The sequence below is a fragment of the Acanthaster planci genome, linkage group LG06 (assembly GCF_054643075.1).
Source record: "Acanthaster planci isolate LZ-2023a linkage group LG06, COTS_SCS, whole genome shotgun sequence".
Taxonomy (NCBI): domain Eukaryota; kingdom Metazoa; phylum Echinodermata; class Asteroidea; order Valvatida; family Acanthasteridae; genus Acanthaster; species Acanthaster planci.
This window is the reverse complement of record NC_141782.1, coordinates 16,007,917-16,032,980: the sequence shown is the minus strand read 5'-3', so window position 1 is coordinate 16,032,980 and position 25,064 is coordinate 16,007,917. Positions and strand designations below refer to the sequence as shown.

Sequence of the window (25,064 nt, the reverse complement as noted above, 5' to 3'; positions counted from 1 at the left end):
TTCATGTACATGTACACGTACCATTGTAGGCCCAGTATTTGTACGAGTACCGTTGACTTGTGCCGGTATTAATTATCTGCTGTGTTCGAGGAGACACGCAAGGGACTGGTATATTTTTTGTAAATATTCGGAAGAACAAAGTCTAAGAAATAATGTCGGAGAAGTCGGAGACAAAAGTGTATACCTTAGAAGACGTTAAGAAGAACAAAACCAGCCAGTCAATATGGGTGGTGATTCATAACAAAGTCTATGATGTCACAAAGTTCTTGGACGACGTAAGTTCACTCCGAACTGATTTCAAATAGGCCTATGATTTTACGTACACACAGGGTTAGGGTGAATGGGTGATTCCAGAAATTAGGGATTCAAAGTGTGACATTTTTGTGTTCCTGTTACGCCTGACCTTTGTTAGTTTACTTGGAAATATTGATTGGAATTGATTTCTAGGCCTACATGTAGGTGTATTATTATTAATCTAGTAATTTTTTTAGCCTACTGGCCTAATAATACTAATTACTATTTGTTACTTTTACGCCTAAGCCTACTGTTTGTTTGGCAGGTAATTTACATTCATTCTTCACTCCTGTAAATTAAAACAATCTGTTCTGAACTAGTTACAAAATCATATGTCAGATGTGACAGGGACACAAAGAAAAATGGACCCCTAATTCCTGGAATTACCCTTATACATGTACCTTTTTACTTTCATGCATGCCATGATTTTCATCAAGAGTTTGCTAATTTTTTGAGAAGGCCTAGATGGAGTTTATCATTTTGTTTTAGGCCTATCATTTAACTTTGATTTTTACCAACTTGGCCTAGTTTTTGGGACATGTTATCACTTTCTGATGGCTGTTATAATTAGCATGACTAGTCATGCTACTGTTGTCCATGCATGGAACTCTTCCTAGTGACCCATTTCATCCATGGTGTATTTTGTCATGCTTTGACATTAACCCTAACAGCCAAGGGTGTATGTAAAATCGTATTGAAATTTGGGACTGTTAGGGTTAAACTTGTTAAAGTCTCACCTGTCTGAACACACAATTTTATGAAAAGAGTTCCATAGAGAGTCCGAATAAACCAGGACTCAGTGAATTGCCTCTTATAACATTTGGACATTGTCAGCAAAAGTCAGGATCAAGAGTCCCACAACCTTCTGTAGCCTAGGCCTTGTCATGCTTTTGCCCCGAAAAAATAGTCTTTAAATTGTCAAATGTGCCCATTGTAAGGTTCAGTACGAATCAAAGATTACAGTGATGGTTTTAAGGTTCACTTACATGTACATTTGGGTCATACTATAATTCTGGGGTCTGATTTTTTACTTTCTTTGTTACATTAGTTGAGTGACTTTTTAATGTTTTGAGTTCATTCTTTAATTTCCAAAATTGAATAAGTCCTGCAAATTACCTGTCAAATAGAAATAATTTGAAATCAATTTCATTTATAAATCCTGTGTCAAAGTATACATGTCAGGTGTAAGAATGACAGAAAAATGTTACACGTGGGACCCCAAATTTAAAGAATGACCCATTTAGGAAGAAAAGAGAAATTTCACGTCAGCCAGAAATGTGCACTTTTCTACTGCCTTGCTCAATGCACATGGCCCAGCATGCGTGTGGCCTTCAACTTCAAACGACCATAACAAAAACAGCAAAAATGTATATCAGGTTGAGTTGAAAATCCACAGTTGTACTGATCAGGAATGTTTTACATGCATGCCAAGTTCATTAAAACAGGGCATGATGGGACGGCCAAGTTCTTCAGGAGGGGGCAGGAAGGAGAGATGTGGGGATACGAGACAGTCTAAAATAACCCACTCTTATTGAGTTTTATTACAATTGCCTTTCTTACCTTTTTTTTGTTGACAGCATCCTGGAGGTGAAGAGGTCCTTCTTGAACAGGGAGGTAAGTTAATTCTCGACTGGAGACCTAACGTTATGTACTTATGTCCAGGATAGACAACACCTTGGCTGCATGGTGTGGATGTTTCCAGGAAGGAGACTTATCAGATCTGTTTGGCAAGGGGGGGGTGGCATTATTTCAAGAGTGGCAGACTGACAATTGGTGAACGGTGGAGGAGAGTAGAGCAGAGGCATTTTCATGGAAACTTCCCTTGTCTTTTTCTTTTCTTTCCCAATTTTGTTGGCCTTTTTTCTTTTTTATTGTTGCTTTATAAAGTGCCTATTTTGCCCTTTTTAATGCTGTTGGAAAGTAAGTTAGAGTTTATAAACAGTTCATTCATTTGTTTCTCAAAAGAAGAAATTAACATTTGAAAAAAAAAGTCTTTTCAGTTTTTGATTTGAAAAAAAAGGATAAAATTAGAAAACAAGTAATTGTCTTTTGCAGTTTAAAAATGAAAAGCAATGAAATCTATTTAGTACACTTTTCAAGGAATGAAGTTTGTGTTTGTTGATGAAGAAAGTAACCATGGCTGCAATGGAGGATTTTGAGGAATTATTTGCCAATCTACCACCAAGGTAAAAGAAGGAGCAACTTGTGCAACTGTACCCGCTGAACAAGCCCTATTTCACACTAACCCAAGTGATGTATGTCTTGATTCTACGTAACCATACATGTTGTACTAGTATACATGTATGTTGCTGCACCAGGAGAATGCAGTGCAATGTTAAGGGGCTGTTAAATGCTACATGGATGTTTTCTTTTTTACCTTAGACCTCACGTCGAGCTAGAAAATAGTACTTATTGTAAGTTTGTTGTATGCTGTGCTCTCGTCAACTGGTGTACAGTTTATGATAGTATGGTGCTTCAGCCCACGTAATGCATGGTTGGTAGTACTGGTACATGTGAGAGTACCGAAGTGTGATGTCATGTCACTGTCAACCTGAAAGTGCAGTGCAAACGAATGGATTACGTGTGCGTTTTGGTTTACGCACTGGTTCTCGCCCTACAGCCTTTTATAGGCATACATACATGTACATATTAATTTCAGTAGTCTATGGTTCTTCCATCCAAATCAAACTCCAGGTGGTTGGGGTTAATACAGCCTATGAAAATGCACTGTTGTTTTTATAAACATAGTTTATTTTATTTATTTATTTATTTATTATTATTAATTATTTTTGCTATTCTAAAGTGTATTTTGGTGCATGTTTGTTTTTTGCGCAAAGGAGTTACGAGTATTTGTATATTCACAGAGGAAACTGTGATGTCATCCTAGGAAGGAAGTCTCAATGTAACATTGTTTGGTGCACATGTACATGTAGTGCTACACAAAAAAATGCTGAAAGTTGGAACATTTGGCTGGCCTAAATACTTTTGCTATAGTGATTTATTGTTTCAACGGTGCTGCACCATTAAACATTCAATCTTGTACAATATCTCCTACTTTCTTATTCTGAAACAATCAGCGGCAATTGTCAATCAGAAAGAAATTGCCAACAAGTCATGCTGTAAGAGAAGACTGACCTTTTGAGCAAAGATCCAGCGATTGTGCAGATTAACACAGTGACTGCACCTGGCAACAGATGAATGGCATGTGAGAGGCCATGTACGAAAACTTTGTGGCTTGAACCCTTTAATTCTTGTGAGTTGTTACAACAAGATTTGAGTGTTACATGTTCGTGTACTGGTACATGTGCTCCTACACACCTCGCTGTGCAAATCAAAGGTTGGTTCTCTGTCTGCTTGTGGGTTTTCACAGAGCGAACTTCGGGATCTTTTTTGTCTGAGGCCAAGACTTATTATAGTCATGAAAGAGTTCTGAGTCTGGCATCTCAGAGAAAGTGTTTGATATCAGAGGGTATATATGTACAATATAGCATTTTGCATATTAAATAAGATTTCTTCATGGACATGGAATGTATTGTACCGGTAGTTCTGTTATTGTCTGTGAGTGAGCTAGTATTGTTTAAATATGGGAAGGATGATAGTGTACGAAGCTGGATTGGAAGGCCTTTCTTTTTCGAAGTGGTTCCACAAAACATTTCAAGGAAGACAGTGCTCTGCACATCTGCATGTACAAATGTGCATGTATGGAAGCACACAGCTGCATGTAAGCTGAGATGTTAATTCAGTTCAGAGAGCAAGTCATTCAAATAAAGATGTTCAGTTGCTGGTGGGCATTGCCATTTCCTGCCTGAGCTGTGTGCTGGCAAATCATGCAGGTACCTGTGTATTTTCAGAGATACTTGTACGTGTACAGTGTACATATACGACGACTCACACATCGCATTTTGAGGCCTTGAGAGTTTCATGAGGTTGTCCAACAATTTTGTATAAGTGAGAAAACCTTTTCTGGAGTTGCTTGAAAGACTGAATAGGTTAAGAACGCCTTCCTGGCAGAGGTTAACATAACATTCAGTCATGGTTGTTGGATATCTCAGCGATTTGTCCGTTGGCACAACGTTGTAATAACAAGTGTGTAACATAGCCTGAGGGTGGATAGTCGAGGGGACCAAATATTAGTTATCTGCCCAAAATATACTGGTACCATGACATGTTTGTTTCATCACACCGCCAAAAAATTGAGGACAGAAATCATTGAGTACAGGAAAATGCTAATCAGCATACACGTACATGTACATGTATGTACCATACATGCCTCTGTCTTTCTACGGTAGCTATGATGATATTTATGCGTGATTGCTTTATGATACATTGTACACGTAGGTATGCAAATCTAGACTGCCAGCGGGATTACATGTAACTGGGCAGCAATATTTGGCCTGTGCAAAACATGGAACGAATGCAATTGCCAACCTATTATCAAGCCATTCAAAAACAAGGATTTAAAAAAAAAAATGTTTAAACGTCTTTTTCTTGGGGAATTACATGTACCAGTACATGTAGGTTGGTAACTGTGACCAATATCTATTTTTGCATAGAATTTCTCTGGAGGCTAACTCAACTTGGCCCAAATCCTGCCACCATATTCCAACCTGGAAACACAAAGCAATTGCCATGCAAAGATAACGCAGCTGAGCATTGCCCTGTAGGCTGCACTGTCACCCTTGGCCATCCCAAATCCTTCAGAATCCCATCATGAGGTCTTTTGTGGGATATTGTGAGACTGAACAAGATAGAGCCCTTTTCCATTTCCACATTGTACATTGGACACTAGAGTGCCCCCTTGAAAGTTCAAATGCACAAAATAGATGTTTCTTGGTTGTTGCTCTATATTGGATAATTGAGGTCAGTCTGTTTGTGAATTAATGGTACATGTACCTGTAGTTAGGGTGAAAACCCTACCAATCTTCAGTCCACTCATTTCTGGATCAGTTTTCACACAGGGTGTGTGACAAATGCGCTTGGTAGAATCTTCACCAAGTTGTGTTTGCCTGCCGCAAAATTGACTGGTCTTCACTTTACATGTACATGTACATGCTTGAGAACACACTAGACATACGCTTGTTCCTTCTTTTCTTGGATTGGAAAGTGGAGTAGCTGATCTGCTGAAATCTGAACAGAAATTGTTTTCTTCTTGCTTAAATCCGTAACAGCCCTCAATACTACAAAGCACTGGATATTACATGTACATGTAGTAGTAGAATGCACATGTAATATTCAGTGCTGTCGTTTGTAAGAGAACATGACTTTATTGTTCTCTGAAGCTATAAAATACAAAAATATAAAGACAATGTACCATACAGTGCTCTGGCACTATGAATGGACGACTTTATTGTTCTCTGTATGAGTAACAATGGAGGGTGCCCTAGCCAGAAGTAGTAATTTGTAGCGTTAGTTCCTTCAAGCTCAGACTACTGCTTAGTATTTTGTAGTATTGAGTACTGCAAGCCAACTTTTATGCAGAACTGTTAGGGTTGATAGTGTGAGTGTTATCCTGCGTTCAGTAATAGAGTACCAAAGCTATTACGGTACATGTACACGTAAAAACACTGGGCAGTGAAATACTGATCATACTGTCTTGTCTGTGAGCCTCTATGCTGAACAGCAGTAATTATGTATTTGAGGGCTCAAAAATTGCCAATAATATCAGAGACGATCCCTGGAGCAGCATAGCCACATTTTGGCTCCACATTTCTCATCAGGGCCTTGGGATTTGGGGATGCTAAGGTTGAATTTGCAATCAGACAATCTGACGTTTTCCCAAAAGATTGCCTTCTTTGTACTTGTACAAGCTCGGAAAACAGCCTGTAAATGTCGATACATGTAGCTGTCCAAGCACTTTAGTTTGTTTTTTCTGTGTTTAAATTCAACCTCTTTTGATAAACACGTTTATAATGGACAGAGCTGAAATGTTATTTCCCTCGTTTTGTTTTTTTGGGGGGGTCCTTTTTTTTTTACTTGTGGGGTCTCTGGTTTCCTTATGTACATGTATAGATAATGCATCTTTTTTAAGTGTTAATTGTTTAAAATGGCCTTTGTGCTCTCTACAGTGAAATACTCACATGTAGGCTACATCCATGTATGGAAAGCCTACGAAACAATGTTCAAGTACTACGTTTGTGACTGCTTTGAAGTTATAGCATCTTCTGTGCACCGGGACACATATGGTGAACATATATGTACATGTACATCTACCCCCTCTCTAATAATGCCATCATTGCTCTCTTTTTCTTGATTGCTCTTGCAGGAGCGAACGCCACAGAATCATTTGAAGATGTAGGCCACTCATCAGATGCCAGAGAACTCATGAAAGACTATCTGATTGGTGATCTGGCCGAGGTAAACAACCTGCGCATTTTCACTTACAATGTATACATTTCTTTCCCCCATTTGGTTACTATACGGGGAGTTCAGTCAGGGGTGGACGTAATAGAAAGTGCAGTCAAGAGTAGAAATGGAAGCAGTTAAACATTCCACTACAGTTTTATTAATACCTGTGTACTCGGATGAGTGGTTCAGTATTTGTGATTAGACACCACACTCTCATGCTTAAAGCCACATTCACACAAAATGAAAAGGGAGGCTTGTGACACACTTCAATCATAGAATTGTCTGGCACCACATTCGACAGCAGGGTTTGATATAAAGTGGCGCCTCAGCACTATTAGCACCTGGGTCCCGATGAAAAGCCTCAGGACTTTGTATTTTGAATATGTTCCTTGTGCTAAAAGTAACCCTTGGGCCCTCCCCATGTTCACTACATTTGAAGAAACCCTTCGAGATGAGGAAATTGGCAAATGATATGGAGAATTCTCCCACACTAAAAACTTACATGTAGGCGATCAACATTTCTTCCCCTTTTTTCCCACTCCAAACCGTAACTGTAGTGAGTTATGCAAGGTAGTCTCCTTTCACTCTTGAAACTCATGCGGCTTCGGCACAGTATGCTGGTGCTTGCCACTGAAAATACACTCGTGCGAACAACAATGCAATAAGTGGGAACCAGTCATAGCCAATCACTGCATCAACAGTACAGCTGTTGAATGGGTCGTTGTAATATGCGTGTTGCCGGGGCACAAGCATCGTTGGAAACCATCCTAAATATCAAACTCTTGAATGACTTTTCCTGTGAGTTCACGCCCAAAACTTAATGTGCCCTCTCTCTATGTGCATTTTCTTTTTTCAAGATCAATTTTGAGGTGCCATTCTTTTGTATGTAGCCATTCATCGCAACAACATTTACTGTTTTTAGCATGAACAACTCACGCACGTGTTAACCTGCAGGCGTACGGGCAGATCACGCTCATGTGCACTGTTTTCTCTTCACATGTAATGCTCAAGAGAGCATAAATTTCCTTCATTTTCGATAAAAGATTAGGTCAAGAAAAACCAGCTCTTCTTCTGATTACTTGCCTCTCCTCAAATTCTTATTCATGAGCATTCTGTGAATTGACATGCAGAAATCTTCTTGCCAAATCGGTGTTTTCTCCAACGTGCAGCAGTACAGCTGCATGTGTATGGTGTGCAGTGCAACGACACTGGTTGCTGCATTTCCATCATGCCTTCTTTGGTAATGCGGTACAGCGGGAACCAGTGTAGCATTGCCCCAATGCACAGAGCATTGCACATGGGTTTTCACCACCGCGATAGCAAAATGCGACGGGAACTTGTGAAAATAATGGAAGTTTCTTTTCAAAAGTTGCAAGCATATAAATACAAGTGTGAAAAAGTTATTGAGAGGTGTTTGGTGTAGACAGAAAAGACAACAGTTTTTCTTAATTCTTTTTTTTTTTTTAATGTGTTTTTCTAACATGCCATTAAACACGTTTGGGTCTCATCAAAATTAGGGCCGGTCAGGAATCCAAAGGTAGAACTATTTTTTGGCCCTATCAACCTTTTATAAGTTAATTAACTTTTGACTGCAGAACTCATGGAGAAATGTTTTTGTGGCTAAATGCGTACACTCAAGCTCATCAGAATAGAATAAAGGCCCTTGTCTACATGTTGATTTCAGTATATTCATGTAATATAGGGGGGAAAATGGGTTAGGTCACTTGCCTTATAAAAGTCCTATAATCTTTCCCCAAATTTAATAGCCCTGGCCAATGGGCTGTGGCCCCTGGTCCCTGAAATCTAACATGTACCCAGGGGCTAAAATTAGCCCTGGGAGCCAACCATCTATTTCTATCCCTGCAACAACACGCAGTTCCTAGAATAGATTCAGGGATTGTGACCGGAAATGACTTCCTTTAGAGTAAGGCTCTTTGCTTGCTGTTAGCTGAAGTCAGTCATGTCATATTCCATTTATGTTTAAAGACAGTACACTAGGACTTGCTTGAAGTATGAAAACTAATAGAGTATGCTGTCTAGACTTAATCATGATACCTTGTGGAAATGTTTCATCTTCCCAAAAGTGCCAATCAAAAAGCATTTGAAGCAAATATTTTGAATTTTAACACAAGGTAATTAATTGAATGAATAGCATTTTCAAATTAAAAAATTGCAGCATGATATATTTAGTTATATGTGACCCACTCTGTGAAAATGAGTCATTAGTTGCCAGAGACACTTTTTGAGTTTTCATTTGTATTGGAAAGAGCGAATTGAGATTTTGTTTTGATGTATCACTCACTTTGGCATCGTGATGAAAGTGGATACTCTATGTTGAAAAAAGCTGTGGATTTCCTATGATTTTACGCTACAGTGCACAATTACTCTAAAGGACTTTTTACTCCCAAGTGGCTCTGGCGACCTTAAGATTCATTTTCACAAAGTGGGTCACATATGTTGGGTGATGAACCTTTTTAGTTTCATTCTCCCATGTCACCGTTGAGCTCAAATAACCACATTCTTCTCTGTTTGTTTTTTGCTGGTGACAGGCGGACTGGGAAACTTCAATAAAGGTGAGGATCAGATGCTGATTGGTTCAAACTATATCTGAGATCAGTTTGCCCTGAAAAGGATCCAAGTAATTCTTGAGTACTAGCGAAATTCAAACTTGGACCTGGTAGTCATCTCAAAGCTATGTGTACATTGCACAGTGACATGCAAGTTACAGCAGTTCAGTAGCGTGATGTGTTCAGGCAGACACCACTTGGCAACATGACAGTGCAAAGACTGGACAAAAGCATTGCCCTTTCCATATTATGGGCATATCGTAATTTACCCTGCCGCCAGTCCACTTGTTACATGTACACTGTATGTGCGTGGATAGCTAGTCATTATACATGTACTTGAGGTCCAGAGTCCGCATACTCTCTGTTCAAGGGCCACCAGAAGAATGATAGCGGCCTGACTGCGAAACGTTTGGGTGGCAGGGTGACCTTTTACAGAGAACTGTGTGGTTGAATCAACGTAGTTTTACTCTCCCTTGACAAAAACGTTGTACGGACAGTGATTGCATGCTGCATTTACATGTACGTGCATTTGTGCATTGTACATGTGCTGTCCCCTTATTGTCATGGTGTTGAGTTGCACGGTTATAGTTTAATGCCACTGAAAAAATGCCATCGATAGTTACAAATTTTTTTTAAGGAGGAGAAGGCTTTTAAGGCCCATCATTAAAACTTCTCATGTGGTTTGTTAAAATCGGGCACAATTAGGCAAGATGTCAGATTTTGATTTGCTGCAGTATGAGTAGAATGTAAACCTTATGATTTTAACAGCCTCTTTAGTTTTTGAAAGAAAATATTGCTTGACTGAAGGAATTAGATTATGAAGTTGGACCGTGTGGATTGTCAGAAGACAAGAAAGTATCCTATGAAAATCAGAGTTTAGTTTAAAAAAATAATGAAATTTCACATAATGTTTTATGCATAGCAGTATCATAAAATTCCAAAATGCTTAAAATCATTGAAACTTGCCTATTGTCATTTTTAGCGGTTTCCTTTTTCGTAATTTTGCCCCTTGCCGCTCGCTCTTACCTCATCACATTTATGTCGCCGCTAAAGTAGAAATCTCCACGGCATTTTTTTTTCTGTTTGTAAGTTTAGTTTTGACAATTAAAAAAAGAACAGAAAAAAATTTGCAGAGTACTTTTGATTGAACTGCAAAGACCTTTTGACTTGAGAGGCACCATAACTGATGGCCTTATCAAGTTTAGAATACTGCAAGCACTATTTTGGTGCTGGGTTTGGGAATGGTTGCAGTAAGCTGACTGTACTTACAGTGGCCCCAAAATATCTGCAGATTAAAGTTCAGTTTAAACAGCTTGGCATGTCAGTGTTTGATTTGTCAGGTTTACCTGGACACACGCGACCTTGAAATACATGTGAACAAAAGTTACCCCTGGTGTCCGCCTGTTATGTAAGAAATGATTCTGAGATGAAGTTGTCTCTTGGCTGCTATACTTAGTGGAGGATTAGACTTTTCCAGTAATGTTAAAATCTTAGCGCGAAGTGTTGCTTGTGTTCATGCTGTGATATACATGTACACTAAATTAATGCCATGGATTGCATGGATTTTAGGAGATGAACAATAACTCTTGTAATGGTTACTGTTGTTGAAGGTGAAGGAGTTTGATAGGGAATCGGCTCTTTGCAAAGCGATGTGTGTCTTGCACAAGGGGATGTTTATCAGAGCTTTAGTTCAGGCCATCACAAGTCTTTCGCAAGTCATTCAGTCTTTGGTGAAGTCACAACGTATTCAAATGAACTGGTAGCAAATGCATTCCTTTGTCACTATTCACTCTGTAACTTATGACTGGTCACGTGAAAGGCCTTGTGACCGGACTTGTGACGGGATCCATGAGAGGACTTGTGATGGACTCGGCTACACTACAGCACTGATATTTACAAAGTTTGAATTTTTTCTCTGATGCGATAAGTTCGCAGAGAACTTTTGCAGTTAAATTGTTTTTGACGGTAAATTTATGTCGTGTGGGTACAGTGTACATATAGTTTTTTGAGACGACAGATCACACTTTGTGCTAACTCTGTCCTTTGGCAATGGTTGAATGTTTTAGACCAGCCCACACATGAGGAGAAATCAACCCTCCCAAAGATTCACATGAGTTTGGAACACGTTATTTTTGAAGTCCTCAATAAAATGCCCTCTGTTGAAAAGTTCTGCACTCGCTTTGTGTTAATGATTTATAGCATGGACACTTTTCTTATTTTCTAATAGACAAACACAGGACCTAATGCACCCGAAGCACCATCAGGAAGGTTGGTCAAGAATTTCATGTTTCTTATTTGCAATCAAATATATCTGTGTTTTGCTTTGTTGATTTTGTGTGGAGTGAGATAATGGCAAATTAGAAACAGTTACTTGCAAATCTTTGCCTGTTGGAAGTGAAATTCCGTGGTGTAATTCCTTGACACATGCAGACAGCCGTTTGTTTTCATTTCATTGTGTTATGGGGGCATTTGGCACTCCAGTCTTGTGTTTTGAATTTGGTTGAACAAGTTAATATTTCGTGAATATAGCTATTCGCTTTTCATCATTAGGGAGTGTTTCAGGTGAACAAACATACTGAATGTAGGATGTTATCTCGGGTACTGAAAAATGTTCTTTGTTGCCAGTTGTTGTTATTTTCATGAATCAAAGAGAGCAGTGTTGCAGGGGAGTCCATCACAAGTCAAGACCAGTCACAAGTCCCCTCACTTGACCTGTTGCAAGTAACAGGCCAATCACTGACAAAGGGAATGCACTTGTCAGAGTTCATTTGAATAGCTTGTGACTTGACATGTGATTGGATGACCTGTGATGGACTTTTGATGTCACTTGTAGGGACTTGTGATCGACTTGACTGCAATGGTTGAGGAAAGCACATGCGTTTTATTATACTATATGATCAATGATTATACTTCATGATTTTTGGTTTTTTTTTACTGGGAGATGCTGCACGTTCATTCCTGGTGGGAGTCTCCTGAAGCTAGCCTGCATTGCATGCTAAATGCCCCATTAAGATCAGCAGCTAAATTGTCAAGTATTCAAACCAGTGTGCATCAGAATTTGCATTGAGAAACCATAAGTTTTCTTGGTGGCAAGTGTGTGAGACGTATGTGAGCATGTATCATGTACATGTTAAGATATATCAATGTAGAAAAACTCGTTGCCTATTGCCTGACAAAGCTGAATTATTTTGGGCCTTTTCACCTGAGACACTAAAAAAAGACAACACCTGTTCCCTGGACAGCAGTTTAAGACTGGCGAACAGCAACTCAAGAGACAACTACAAAGTAATAACGCTGTATTTTTTAAGGCAGTTTTAGTGTTAAATCCAGAAACAAGGTATGCTATGTGGCATTCAGTATAGTTTCACAGTCATTATTGGGTCCTGGTGTACATAGAATATGGTACATGCTATTATTCCCAAGGCACATACATGTATGATTTTTTTCTTCTCGATTGACTACCTTTTTTTGTGTGTACCCGTTCTTTTGATGTCTTTTTGTGCTGGTGTGTTCTTTCCAGTTCCCAAAGCAGTAGCGAAAATGCTGGAGCGGATTCCCGATGGTATCTGACCTCTTGACCTCTTCCCTAATCTCTAGCCTGTCTTTTCCCTAAACCGTGCATGTCTTTACCTGGCAACTAAGACAATACCCACTCTGCATTTAGTTGCTATATTCACAAACTACTGACACACACTTTGACTTAATTGATAAGGAACAATTTCTGAGGAACAACTTCTGTAATAGTCCCCTCCCCCCATTCCCCATTCTCCCTCCTACCGGTACCTCCTGTGCATGCCCCATTCTATTTTCCCTGCCCTTCCTGCTCTCCATCTTTGTTTCTCCCCACCCATTGCTGATCCCCATCTATCCATGCCATCCTACCCCCTGCTGTTCCCCCATCCTGCTGCTCCCTGTCGCCCACGTGCTCTCTTCCCTTGCTGCTCCCCACCCTCTCAGTGGCTCCCACCCTGCTGTTCTCCCTTGCTACTCCCCCACTCTCACTGGCCCATACCCTTCCTGTTCCCCACCCTTGCTGTTCCCCAGTCTTGCTGCTCCACCACCCTTGCTGCTCCCCACCCTTGTTGCTCCCCACCCTTGCTACTCCACCACCCTTGCTGCTCCCCACCCTTGCTGCTCCACCACCCTTGCTTCTCCCCTTTCTTGCTACTCTTCCATTCCTTATCCTCTCCCCACCCTTGCTGCTCCACCACCCTTGCTACTCCACCACCCTTGCTTCTCCCCACTCTTGCTACTCTTCCATTCCTTATCCTCTCCCCACCCTTGCTGCTCCCCACCCTTGCTGCTCCACCACCCTTGCTTCTCCCCACTCTTGCTACTCTTCCATTCCTTATCCTCTCCCCACCCTTGCTGCTCCCCAGTCTCGCTGCACCACCACCCTTGCTTCTCCCCTTTCTTGCTACTCTTCCATTCCTTATCCTCTCCCCACCCTTGTTGCTCCCCACCCTTGCTACTCCACCACCCTTGCTGCTCCCCACCCTTGTTGCTCCCCACCCTTGCTACTCCACCACCCTTGCTGCTCCCCACCCTTGCTGCTCCACCACCCTTGCTTCTCCCCTTTCTTGCTACTCTTCCATTCCTTATCCTCTCCCCACCCTTGCTGCTCCACCACCCTTGCTACTCCACCACCCTTGCTTCTCCCCACTCTTGCTACTCTTCCATTCCTTATCCTCTCCCCACCCTTGCTGCTCCCCACCCTTGCTGCACCACCACCCTTGCTTCTCCCCACTCTTGCTACTCTTCCATTCCTTATCCTCTCCCCACCCTTGCTGCTCCCCAGTCTCGCTGCACCACCACCCTTGCTTCTCCCCTTTCTTGCTACTCTTCCATTCCTTATCCTCTCCCCACCCTTGCTGCTCCACCACCCTTGCTTCTCCCCTTTCTTGCTACTCTTCCATTCCTTATCCTCTCCCCACCCTTGCTGCTCCCCACCTTTGCTGCTCCACCACCCTTGCTTCTCCCCACTCTTGCTACTCTTCCATTCCTTATCCTCTCCCCACCCTTGCTGCTCCACCACCCTTGCTGCTCCCCACCCTTGCTGCTCCACCACCCTTGCTGCTCCCCACCCTTGCTGCTCCACCACCCTTGCTGCTCCACCACCCTTGCTTCTCCCCACTCTTGCTACTCTTCCATTCCTTATCCTCTCCCCACCCTTTCTGCTCCCCACCCTTGCTGCTCCACCACCCTTGCTGCTCCCCACCCTTGCTGCTCCACCACCCTTGCTTCTCCCCTTTCTTGCTACTCTTCCATTCCTTATCCTCTCCCCACCCTTGCTGCTCCCCACCCTTGCTGCTCCACCACCCTTGCTTCTCCCCACTCTTGCTACTCTTCCATTCCTTATCCTCTCCCCACCCTTGCTGCTCCCCACCCTTGCTGCTCCACCACCCTTGCTGCTCCCCACCCTTGCTGCTCCACCACCCTTGCTGCTCCACCACCCTTGCTGCTCCACCACCCTTGCTGCTCCACCACCCTTGCTGCTCCCCACCCTTGCTGCTCCACCACCCTTGCTGCTCCACCACCCTTGCTTCTCCCCACTCTTGCTACTCTTCCATTCCTTATCCTCTCCCCACCCTTGCTGCTCCCCACCCTTGCTGCTCCACCACCCTTGCTGCTCCCCACCCTTGCTGCTCCACCACCCTTGCTTCTCCCCTTTCTTGCTACTCTTCCATTCCTTATCCTCTCCCCACCCTTGCTGCTCCACCACCCTTGCTGCTCCACCACCCTTGCTGCTCCCCACTCTGGCTATTCTTCCACTCCATATCCTCTCCCAGCCCTTGCTGCTCCACCACCCTTGCTGCTCCACCACCCTTGCTGCTCCCCACTCTGGCTATTCTTCCACTCCATATCCTCTCCCAACCCTTGCTGCCCCCCATCCCTTTCTTCTCCCCACCTGGCTTGTCTCACTTTGTTTGCTTAATTGTGCTCCTATGATTTAAAGTTCCTGTCCATCTACCCCTCACCTGAGAAAGAAAAATTTAATAGATTTCTAAGGTTTTGACCGTAAGATGACCATTGTTTACTCTTAAAGCAAAAGTCACATCCTTGAAAGCAAATTTTAAAAGATTTTTGCCAGCTTTCACTTTTACCTGAAATGCCCGAAATCTGTCAGGCCTTGTGACTTCTCTATGCTTCTTATGGGCTGGGAACCAAGGCTCAGGGAAGATCACACAAGTTGAATCAATTCCATATATAAACTGTTCACATAAAATCAGTCAGATTTTGTCCCTGATGACAGTACCACTGTGCTAATGAAAGCGGCAAAACTTCAGCACAACAGCAACAGTATTGGTACATTTGTCTGTGCCTACACAGCTGTTAATGAAGCCGAGCTCACTCAGCAGATGACTCATCCCCCCCAAAAACACTAGAAAATTGGGTGAAAAAGAAGAAAAAAATACAGATAGGCTGCATTTTCCTGCCAAACAAGGGTGCCACATTAGTCACTTTAGCAGTACATGTACATGGGCACGTCTACACGTGGGTTAAATTGTGTCAACCAGCTCTGCTGATTGAGTCAAGCTATTTTTAGGAGGAGTACATGTACATGACCCTGTACCGCTCAGCAAACTGCTGATATGAGATTACTCAGGTACATACAGGAGGGAAAATAAAGTGCATGTACCCCAATTGCAAAGCATATTTCGGGAAGCATAGCCACCACGATGTATCTAGATGTACAGGTCTATCAAAAGGACTAGGTTTATACAGATTTATTTCCGATTAAGCACTTTTTACATACCGATTGAACTTGTACATGTTGCAGAGACTGAATGGTATTGGCAATTCTGATCAATTAAGAGTTCATCTCCTGTCCAGTGTGCTGCTCACAAGACAGTGTTTGTACTCACCTCAAGGTGTGCATTCCCAAACTCTGACTAGATTGAATGTCAATAATGTTGCTCGGAATCTCAGTGATCTTGACCGTAGATGTCCAAAATCATGTGGGGACTGGGGAAGAGAGAAATTGGTGAATTTTCTGGACCGAAAAGCGTGCATTCTGTGTTTAATCCGGATCTGTAGATAAAAGTTCTCCTTGCAATCTTGTCCACCCTATCTTGTACATGGAAGTGCCTTTCTGTATTTATGTATTGCTGGTGTGGGCAAAAAAGGAAGAAAATCTTGAGGTTGAGCAAAGTCCGCCTATTGAGGTCGAGGAGCTACTCGTAGCACAGCTTTCAATCCCATTAAACAGTGGAACAGTACTTGTATCTGTTCAACTACATGGTTCAACAGAAGAAGGTGCAAAGATTCCCCGTTTACAAGAAACTGCATCAATTGTGTGCTCATCCACTAACAGGTGTCATTTGCATAATTTCTACTGTGTGCACAGAATGGCCATGCCTACATATTCTTATTCTGTGTATGCATAATCTTTTGTGTTGCTTTTGTATAGAAATTTCCCGTCGTTCAGACTCGAGATTCTAGATTCAGGCTGACCCCCACACTTCCCTCCCCCCTTGGTATTAAATCTTTTGTTTCCAAGGTACAATTGTGTACCCCTGTAGAACACATGTAGGTGTTTGTTCAATTTCACTAACGCTGAATATTAACTTTAACTTCATGAGCTGAGAGCATATTGATGACACATTATGTTTATGAAACTTTTTATTTCCTCACTAGGGGAACTTGTGCTGGGTACATGTACGTGTACATGCATTCAGAACAGAAAAGAAAAGTTGCTGGTGGCTTGACACCTCGATGGTGAACATGTGCAAAATGTATTTATTGTTAGGAAGGGACATTTCTGTATTTTGTTTCCATATGTACATCAATTTATGTTCGTGTACCATGAACACTGACCTTGTAATGCATTTAAAAAATACTTTGACGGGATACATGTACCTTGTACCCTGTTTTTTGGGGGTGGTGGGACATGTGAACACATGTACAGCGTAGATTATTGATGAATCCGGCATTATAAAGCCTTATAACAAATGTTGTATGGAGCCACTGATATTGGCTTCATACAAAACTTAAAACAAAACTTTCTGCCCTTAAAGGAGGAGGGGTTCATTTTGAATGTCCAGTTAAATGTTGCTAGATTTGTCTATGGGGCAGCGCGGACATCCGGAATACTCGCAAAATGACAGGTACAGTGCCGGTGAAAACAGCAACCTTGGCGACGTACGCACGCACCAGCCAGTCCGAGGATCGGGTTATACAATCTGTTCTTTGATCTGTGCATACGTGCACACTCGTTGCAGTTGCTTTCTTGGTGTGGTCCCTACCCGTATTTTTGTGAAACTCCCAGATGTCGGCGCTGCCCCGTAGATAGAATTGAACAGTGGGTTTGGAGCTGGCTTCATTTCTGGACTCATCTTCATTCTCTTGCTGGTCCAGCACTGTTTGCCCACGTTTGCAGCTGGAACCAAAAGGAAGTATTCCAGATTTTGTTGTCACTATCCAACGTTCTCTTTGGCAGTAAACAGAGATAAAATAGACCCAGAGGGTCAAAGTAAGAGGTTCAGCCCAAATTTGGAACATTCTAAATAACTCTGGGCATCATTGCTGGATGACATAGTGCCCTCATATGTGCATTGAGTCTATGCCAGAAGTCCAGCTATCCAAGTGATAAGCTGTGTTCCCATTGGACAATTTCTTTTTATTTTTTTTTAAATTACCGAACCTAGTTGGAAGAATTTGTAAAATTAAAGTCCATTCTGAATGCACGGTGACTTGACATGTTAGTGTTACATTGCTCTTGTGATAACTTGCCAGGCTGAAAGTGAACCTTGCAGAAAGTAGGGCCATGGTAATACGCCGTAAAATGTTTGGTACCTAACCCCTGGTACATGGACACATCACTATATTTGTGGTGTGGTGCTGTGCACAAATATTTAGGCAAATTTTAATTGAAACAGCGAGAACGCATGATGGGGATTGGTGGGAGTAAAAGCCAGTTTTGGTAGATGGTAAGAAATTGAGGGAATGTTGGTCGCTCAACATCATGTAGTTAAGCATCAGTGCAGCAGACTACATGTTCGTGTATTTGTTTTAAGTCTGCTAAGATACCGGTACACTTTAGACTGGCCAACCACACACAGAGAAAGAAATGTCCACAGCTGAGAAAAAGTCCAGGTGGGAACGCAAAGACCTTTTTATAAACAAAGGGATAAAAAAGAAGGAGTTGTGTGTTTAAGTCTCAGCAAGGGCACTGAAGAGAAAGTCCAGTGGGAAGTTGGGAACACAGCTTAAGACTCCCCCTCTGAGAGATTGCATGTCAAGGCCCCACTAACTGTTCTAGGATGCTTCAACCTCCCCTCCTCCCTCTTTTAAAAAACCCTGTTTCCTCAAGTCTGACACTTTGTCTTTATTTTTTGACATTTTGTTTTGTGCCAGTCGCTGCACTCTGTCTTAGATTCAGTCCAGGTCACAGGTCACAGGGCAACCACATGTGAGTCCCTTTTTACAGGTTTTTCCACTTTTTTCTCTACTACTTTCCTCTCTTTTCCCAAGTTGTTTTTGTTTTCTGTTGAAAGTTCTGTGCCGGTGATTAGCTTAGAGCACCACAGAGAACTTACAGTTTATGGGAAAATGTTGGGACAAAAGCCTCCACAGGGCCCAAACACACTGGATCATTCTTACAGAAAGTGACAGATATAAAAAGAGCTTGTGTTTGTGCATATAATAACAATTGCTACACAAAGGCAGAAAAATATACAGTGGTGGTAAGGATTATTAATCGTTCACACACATTGAGGAGTTAAGCAATTCCTATTGGGTGAGAGCCTGTCACAAAGCCAGCCTTAAATGGTCGATGAAGCACTGGCTGATCATGATAAGCACTTTTTCTGATGTCACCTGAAATGAAGACCTTTATGAAATGTGGTTTCTTTTGTCTTGTGTTGCTTGAGCAATCATTCAGTCTTCATTTGTGTTTGTACTGCACTAACAATCAGTCCACATTTTGAGAGCTTAAAATTCACACTACACTACATGTAGGTCGTTGCGTACTTCACCGCTTCCTGCAGTGCGTGGTGCCATCATGTGCACACCAGTCGCCAAAAACATGTAAGGAGATTGCTTATGACTACTTGTGAAAGGCGCATATTTTATATTAATGAGTATTTGAAAAAAATGAAGTGAAATTATTTGAATGAAATGGTTGGAAATGTGAAATCTTTTCTTGAAACTTGCTCTGTGAGTGGGAATAAATTACATGTACATGTATACATTTATGTGCTTGTCTGGTCCTAAACTTTCATTAAAAACTGGCCCAGAAGAATGGACTTTGTGTGTGGCTCTTCCTTTCTTTCGATGCAGCCTGAAACAGATGTTTAGGACCTGCCAAACACAAAGAATTTATTCCCTGATTACAGTGAATGGGTTGAACCGTTTCACAGTGGCATGCCAGCCTGCACCATGGTATGATATGTCTGATTGCCCAGACTGCAGATCTGGACATTGCTTAAACTGTTGGATGAAGAAAACTATCAGGTGCCCAGACCCAGCAATTAACTTCTCTCAGCGTGGAATGCATGCACAGTTGCGCAGAGTGTTAAGGAGCCAGTTAGAATCCAGGAGGTTCTGATGTTTCTCCCTGCCGTCCTGAGACTGTAAAGAGTAAAGATAAGATTTGTCTAAGAAAACATCTGGCAAGTAACCTGACTTTTAATAAAAGAAAGCTGTTTCAGAAAGCTGTTTCACCTGCTTTTTGTGTGACTTGATTTACTTAATTTTGACCGTGAAGGGGCCATACCACAGATCATCAATTCTTTTACACACATGTGTATCAGAGCCTGATCTCTTCTGACCATTATCATGACCAAACCTTAATGTATGAGTCAGTTTGATATCGCCCATAATGAAGTGCATTGCAGGTGATATGGTAGAAATCCAGCTTCAGCCTGTGAGACTGGTCTTATCAGGCCGACCCTTAAGCCCATTTGCCAACACTGAACTTTCTGAATTTGCTCAGTGTCAGGTATGGACGGGTGCATGTACATGTACAAGTTTCCAAGTTGAAGTACCAAGTTGGCTATACCAAAGCTCGCTGCACCTCCCTTGTGTCGTTTTTTTTTCCCTCCATGGTAACTAGTCCCCAGTACCCTTTTCAACTGCTCTGCCTTCAAACATAGTTGTGCATACAATATGTATCTAGATACATGTAGGATTTCCCTGCTTAATACAGAAGTACATGTATACACTCCACTCTTGTTGGAAAGTTACAGGGATCAGACAAAATGCTTATTTATAACCATGACTATGTTGCAAGAGGTGTGGAAAACAAGGAAATACATGTACATTAAAGTTCAAGAAATTGGGATTCTCAAAATCTGTTCTCTATGACCGTATTTGGTTGCAATGGTGTTTTTTATGATGAGCGTCGACTGTATTACTTTCTACACGAGTTTTCAAAGGCAACAGCATTCACATTTCCTAGTAGCTGTGGTGCATGTAGTTGTAGTCAAAGGGATGTTGGTGAATATGTGTTTTTGTGGTGTGCGCGAACTTGGTCGCAATGCCCGCCTGATACATGTAGAATAGTGCTTGCAAGTAACGCTCCGCTTTTGCCATTATTTCAGACCAGAGATATCTTATGGCTGTTTATGTTGAACTGTGATAACTCTCCGGACAATGGAGACTTTTCTAGTGGCTTAACTAACCGTTCTAACAGGGTGGAGACAGCTGTACAGTTTTCCATTAGTGGGGTAGCTTGGGGGATGCCTAGGGGGCACATGCCCCCACAAACTCACAGTGTCCCCCCAAGTGCCCTCCCCCCCCTAAAAACAGATGAGTGGATATTGAACAAGGCTAAAATAAACTTGCCCCACCCCAAAAAAACCACACCACTGAAAGCTGGTGCTCCCCATAAGATGCCAGTGCCCCCTTTGTGCCCCCCTCTTCCCCCACTAGTGAAATCCTAGTTATGCCACTGTTTGCAGTGTAAATTCCGCGGCTAAAGTATATGTAGGCTGCTTCTCCAGGTATTATGTCTGTTCGACATCCTTTAACCCAGGCCATCAATGTCATGGAAGCAACCGCCATGATGTTGGCGTGATGTAGCCCGTTATTTGATGCTACCTGTTTTTCAAACTTCTAAGGGGAGATTTTTCCACCAGAGTTTTTTCAACAACGGAAATCAGATGTGAAATATTACTAACTGAATGTACGTTTATGCCTGACGTGAAGTTCATCTTTGAAGTTCATGTCAGACATGTTCTGGTCAATTTCATAGCAAAAGCAGCATCGCAATTGCATTGGCAAGTGAGGGCAATTATCTCCAGAATTGGACCAGAGAGTAAAGTGCACTTATTTCCCCAAAGTGTACAAAGAAAGTGATGTGAATATGAGTGGGGTAGAACTTCTTGTTTTGATATGAATTCATTCTGGGGACTCCGATGGCACACTCTCTTGTATCATTTTTATGCTCCCACCAAGGCATCACCTGTTTTCCTATCAAATATCTACAGTATGACAAATATCAATACCCCAGATATGGTAGCCTGTAACCTCACGGACTTGTGACATCTGGAAGTATGCATGTACAGTGCACATGTAAAGTATCAATAGTCTTGGTGTATGACACAGCCGCATTGGAGTTGTTTGTCGCTTTGCAATCTTTTCTGACCAGTAGATCTGACTATTAGGTGTACGTGTTATACCCAGCAAGAAATGAGACCGAGGGGTACCCCCCCCAACATGTCCAATCCCTATACACATCCCAGACTATTGTTACTTAACACATCCCCCCAAGATGTCTGACAGGAATTCCCCAGATTCCTGCGAGACAATGACCGACACAAAGCAGGGGGGGTTCTCTCCGTCTCATACCTTGCTGCATATGGTACATGTAGTTGGCGCTTCAATAAGTTGAGTTTGTGAAGGTGTAACAATGCATGTGCATCTAATGCATTCCACTTGAACCACATCCTTTCAAAATAGTATTTTTCCTCATGTCAAGTTAAGGAACAGGTTCTGCTGTGCTACACCCACAGTCATAGCCACAGTAAATGATAGAACAGTATTCATGGATGGTGTTCACCGGAACCATTTTTCTTTTCTTTTTTCTTTTTTGGTCACTTTCTTCTGCAGTAATTTAGCCCAGTGGATCATTCCGACCATCGTTGCTCTGGGGGTGGCTCTCCTTTACCGCTTCTACATTGCCGGGAATTGATGCAGGGACCAGGCAAGGCTTGTTGAAGGGTACCGGTAACTTTTATCTCCTCACAGCTCCTACTACTCACAAAGCAAGACTACCAATGAAATTGCTAGAAACCTTTTGTTACAAATGAAAGAAGCCTTGGGCTTATGTACATGTAGATCATACCAGTATCGACAATATCAACTTGAATGACGTCCAATAATGGAAGAGATCTCATTTATGTACTCCTCTGTGCTTGGATTATTTTTATACTCTCCCTGAACTAGGCAGAGTCTAAAGAAATAAGGTTTTGGGGGTACATTTCAGAACCCTGTTTGCATGGAATCATGTGACGCCAGCTCATCAGGACTGAACAAACAATATGAAATACCTGCGCTTATATTGCAATGAATTTCACTGTGGAATTGAGTTCATATTTGAATTCCTGATGTGGAAACTCAATTGTTGAAGTGAATTGGGTCATACCATGACGTTGGGGCACAAGTTGTGATGGTGTCCAATTGTTACTTGGAGTCCGTAAAATGAACAGCTGCACATATTTCCCTGCATGTGGATTCCAAATTGACATTGTTATGCATCTTGCAGCTTTTTGCAAAGCTGAATACAGAGGTGTGTGTTATTTTTACAGAGTAAATGACCTACTTTTACAGGTCATGACAGGTGGTAAAATTACCCATGTAACAAGGACACCGTCACAAATTGTGCCCCAGCCTTAGGGAGTGACGCAGTTAAAACCTCCATTGTTAATGATATACCAGGATGGATTTGTGTAAAGAATGCTACTGTCCAGCTCTTTAGACACTGAACTTTGCCTAGGCTATGGGGGAGATCAGGAGGAGACACTTGTACAAGTGTTATTATGTATGTTTTGTTAAAATTGTACCCATAATTGTGTGGTAGGGAGACCTGTACTTTTTTTGGTCAAAGCAATGCAGGATGGAATTGGACTAAGTTTTAGTTTCAAGAAGAATAAAACCTGGACCAGAAATGTAATTTAGCAAATTCACAGCTTATCTAAGATTCATTTCGTTTGAATATTCAGTGGAGGGGATTGTGAGAGTCTTTAAAAAAATGAACATGCAAATATATAGCAGAGCGTGGCTGCGCTGTACATGTACATGTGATGTCATTGTAGCTGCTGTGATATGTTAGTATGAAAAATTGTATTTATCAATCACTGTATGTCGGATGCCTGGAAATGAGAAAGATTTTGGCCATGTGAATAGAAATTTGCAGTTGAATTTGCATGAAGATATATAGAGGATTGGACATTATTATTTCTTGGGGCTTTGGTCTGTGAAGGATGCAGTTAAAAAGGACATAATGTTGGAACTTCATCAAATATGCATTGTAATATGAATGCATAATTGAACAGCTGCATTTCATGAGTCTGGAATTTGTCAATTATGGGAAGGAGGAGTATTTGTTTTTTACAGAGGAAATAAAAGCAAGTGCACTCTCCACTGTTAATTTTTTTGGTAATGCAAAAATATAGGATGAGAGAAGAACTGAAAATGGCAATAAAACAATGTAAACCCAACGCAAAAGGGAATTAGGTTGTTTGGATGAAACTGTCAACCAACGTGTCATGAAATTGTCAACCAACGTGTCATGAAATTGTCAACCAACGTGTCTGAGAAAATGTGAATGCACAGGCCTACAATTGAATTCACAGCACATTGGTACATGTATGTCGCAATTTTCTAAGTAAAAAAAAAATGGTTCAGCAAAATCAAAATAATTTCACCAGTCCCAAATTGACATCTTCTCAAAATTCTTATAACTTGTGATTTGGTATTTGACTTGGACACGAGGTCAATACATGAGATAAATTTTGGCAGACTCCACCAATTTTTGGATAGAGATGACATTTTCACAAAAACTTTTTAATTAATTGTTCAGTTGGCAATTGTTTTTCCTTGTTTTTCAGACACATAAATTCAAATGTATGTACACATGTACATGTATATATACCGGTACATTTCATCCTGGAGGGGTGTAGCATTTCTACTTCGGTGAAGTTGTGTCCCGTGAACCTGCCAAACTTGTGTGTCAAAGAGGTGGAGTGCTAGAAAAAAACATTGAAACTGACTCCATGCACTTTTTTTGTCATTTGTTGCCTGACAACTTTTTCACTTTCATATTGCTCCTAAATGGAAAATGCCTTACGTGAATTTATTGATGCTGTTAATTGGAGTTATTATTGCTCAGCATCTATCCTAAGTTTGGTTACTTTCTTATAATTCTGTCTTTTTTTCTGATGGTTTTTGTCATGCAATGAGTTTTTGGATACCAGAAAGGGTCTTTGTCATCTGGAAATTCGAGAGGGAATATATACTAGGCGTCTGCGTGCTGATGATGACAGTTGTAATTAACTGGTAGTTGTAGGAAGTTATATGGGCTAGTCACTTGTACTTTTCATCCGCTTCAGTTTGTATTCGTTATGTAAAAAGCTTTCTTTGCTACAGTGAAACAAATTTTTCAAACGTTTTGATATAGTAGGACATGCTGTTGATGGAGGCATAAAGACTGGTATTCAGTTGCAGAAATAACACAGTGGGAGAAAGAAATGTCAGTGGGACTTTGTTGAAGAAAACATTGGCCAAACAATGTTGTGAATGCATTTATGATGTGAAATTATTCAACAGAATCCAGTTTGGTAATTTTTTTTTAATTTTGTGAAAGAGTGTGGTGGAGCTGAATAAAATGATTTTATCTAGAGGATCAGAATACAA

General features: G+C 41.4%; 1 protein-coding gene across 3 annotated transcripts; it reads left to right on the top strand.

Moving 5' to 3' along the window:
* The first annotated feature begins 15 nt into the window (after nucleotides 1–15).
* cyb5a (cytochrome b5 type A) lies at nucleotides 16–25,064 on the top strand. Of its 3 annotated transcripts, XM_087138071.1 has the most exons (8): nucleotides 16–275; nucleotides 1,872–1,908; nucleotides 6,557–6,648; nucleotides 9,189–9,212; nucleotides 11,434–11,474; nucleotides 12,727–12,768; nucleotides 18,564–18,618; nucleotides 22,260–25,064. In XM_087138071.1, the coding sequence occupies exons 1-7, from the start codon at nucleotides 153–155 to the stop codon at nucleotides 18,580–18,582; spliced, it is 378 nt and encodes a 125-aa protein (XP_086994197.1). In that variant the 5' UTR covers nucleotides 16–152; the 3' UTR covers nucleotides 18,583–18,618; nucleotides 22,260–25,064. The 3 variants fall into 3 exon arrangements, with proteins under 3 accessions (XP_086994197.1, XP_022097650.2, XP_022097649.2); XM_022241958.2 differs by lacking the exon at nucleotides 12,727–12,768; XM_022241957.2 differs by lacking the exons at nucleotides 12,727–12,768; nucleotides 18,564–18,618 and having other exon boundaries at nucleotides 17–275.

Coding starts and splice junctions, on each gene's coding strand:
- cyb5a (XM_022241957.2), top strand. CDS start 153: ATGTCGGAGAAGTCGGAGACAAAAGTGTATACCTTAGAAGACGTTAAG. Junction 276..1,871: donor TCACAAAGTTCTTGGACGAC/GTAAGTTCACTC, acceptor TTTTGTTGACAG/CATCCTGGAGGTGAAGAGGT. Junction 6,649..9,188: donor TGATTGGTGATCTGGCCGAG/GTAAACAACCTG, acceptor TGCTGGTGACAG/GCGGACTGGGAAACTTCAAT.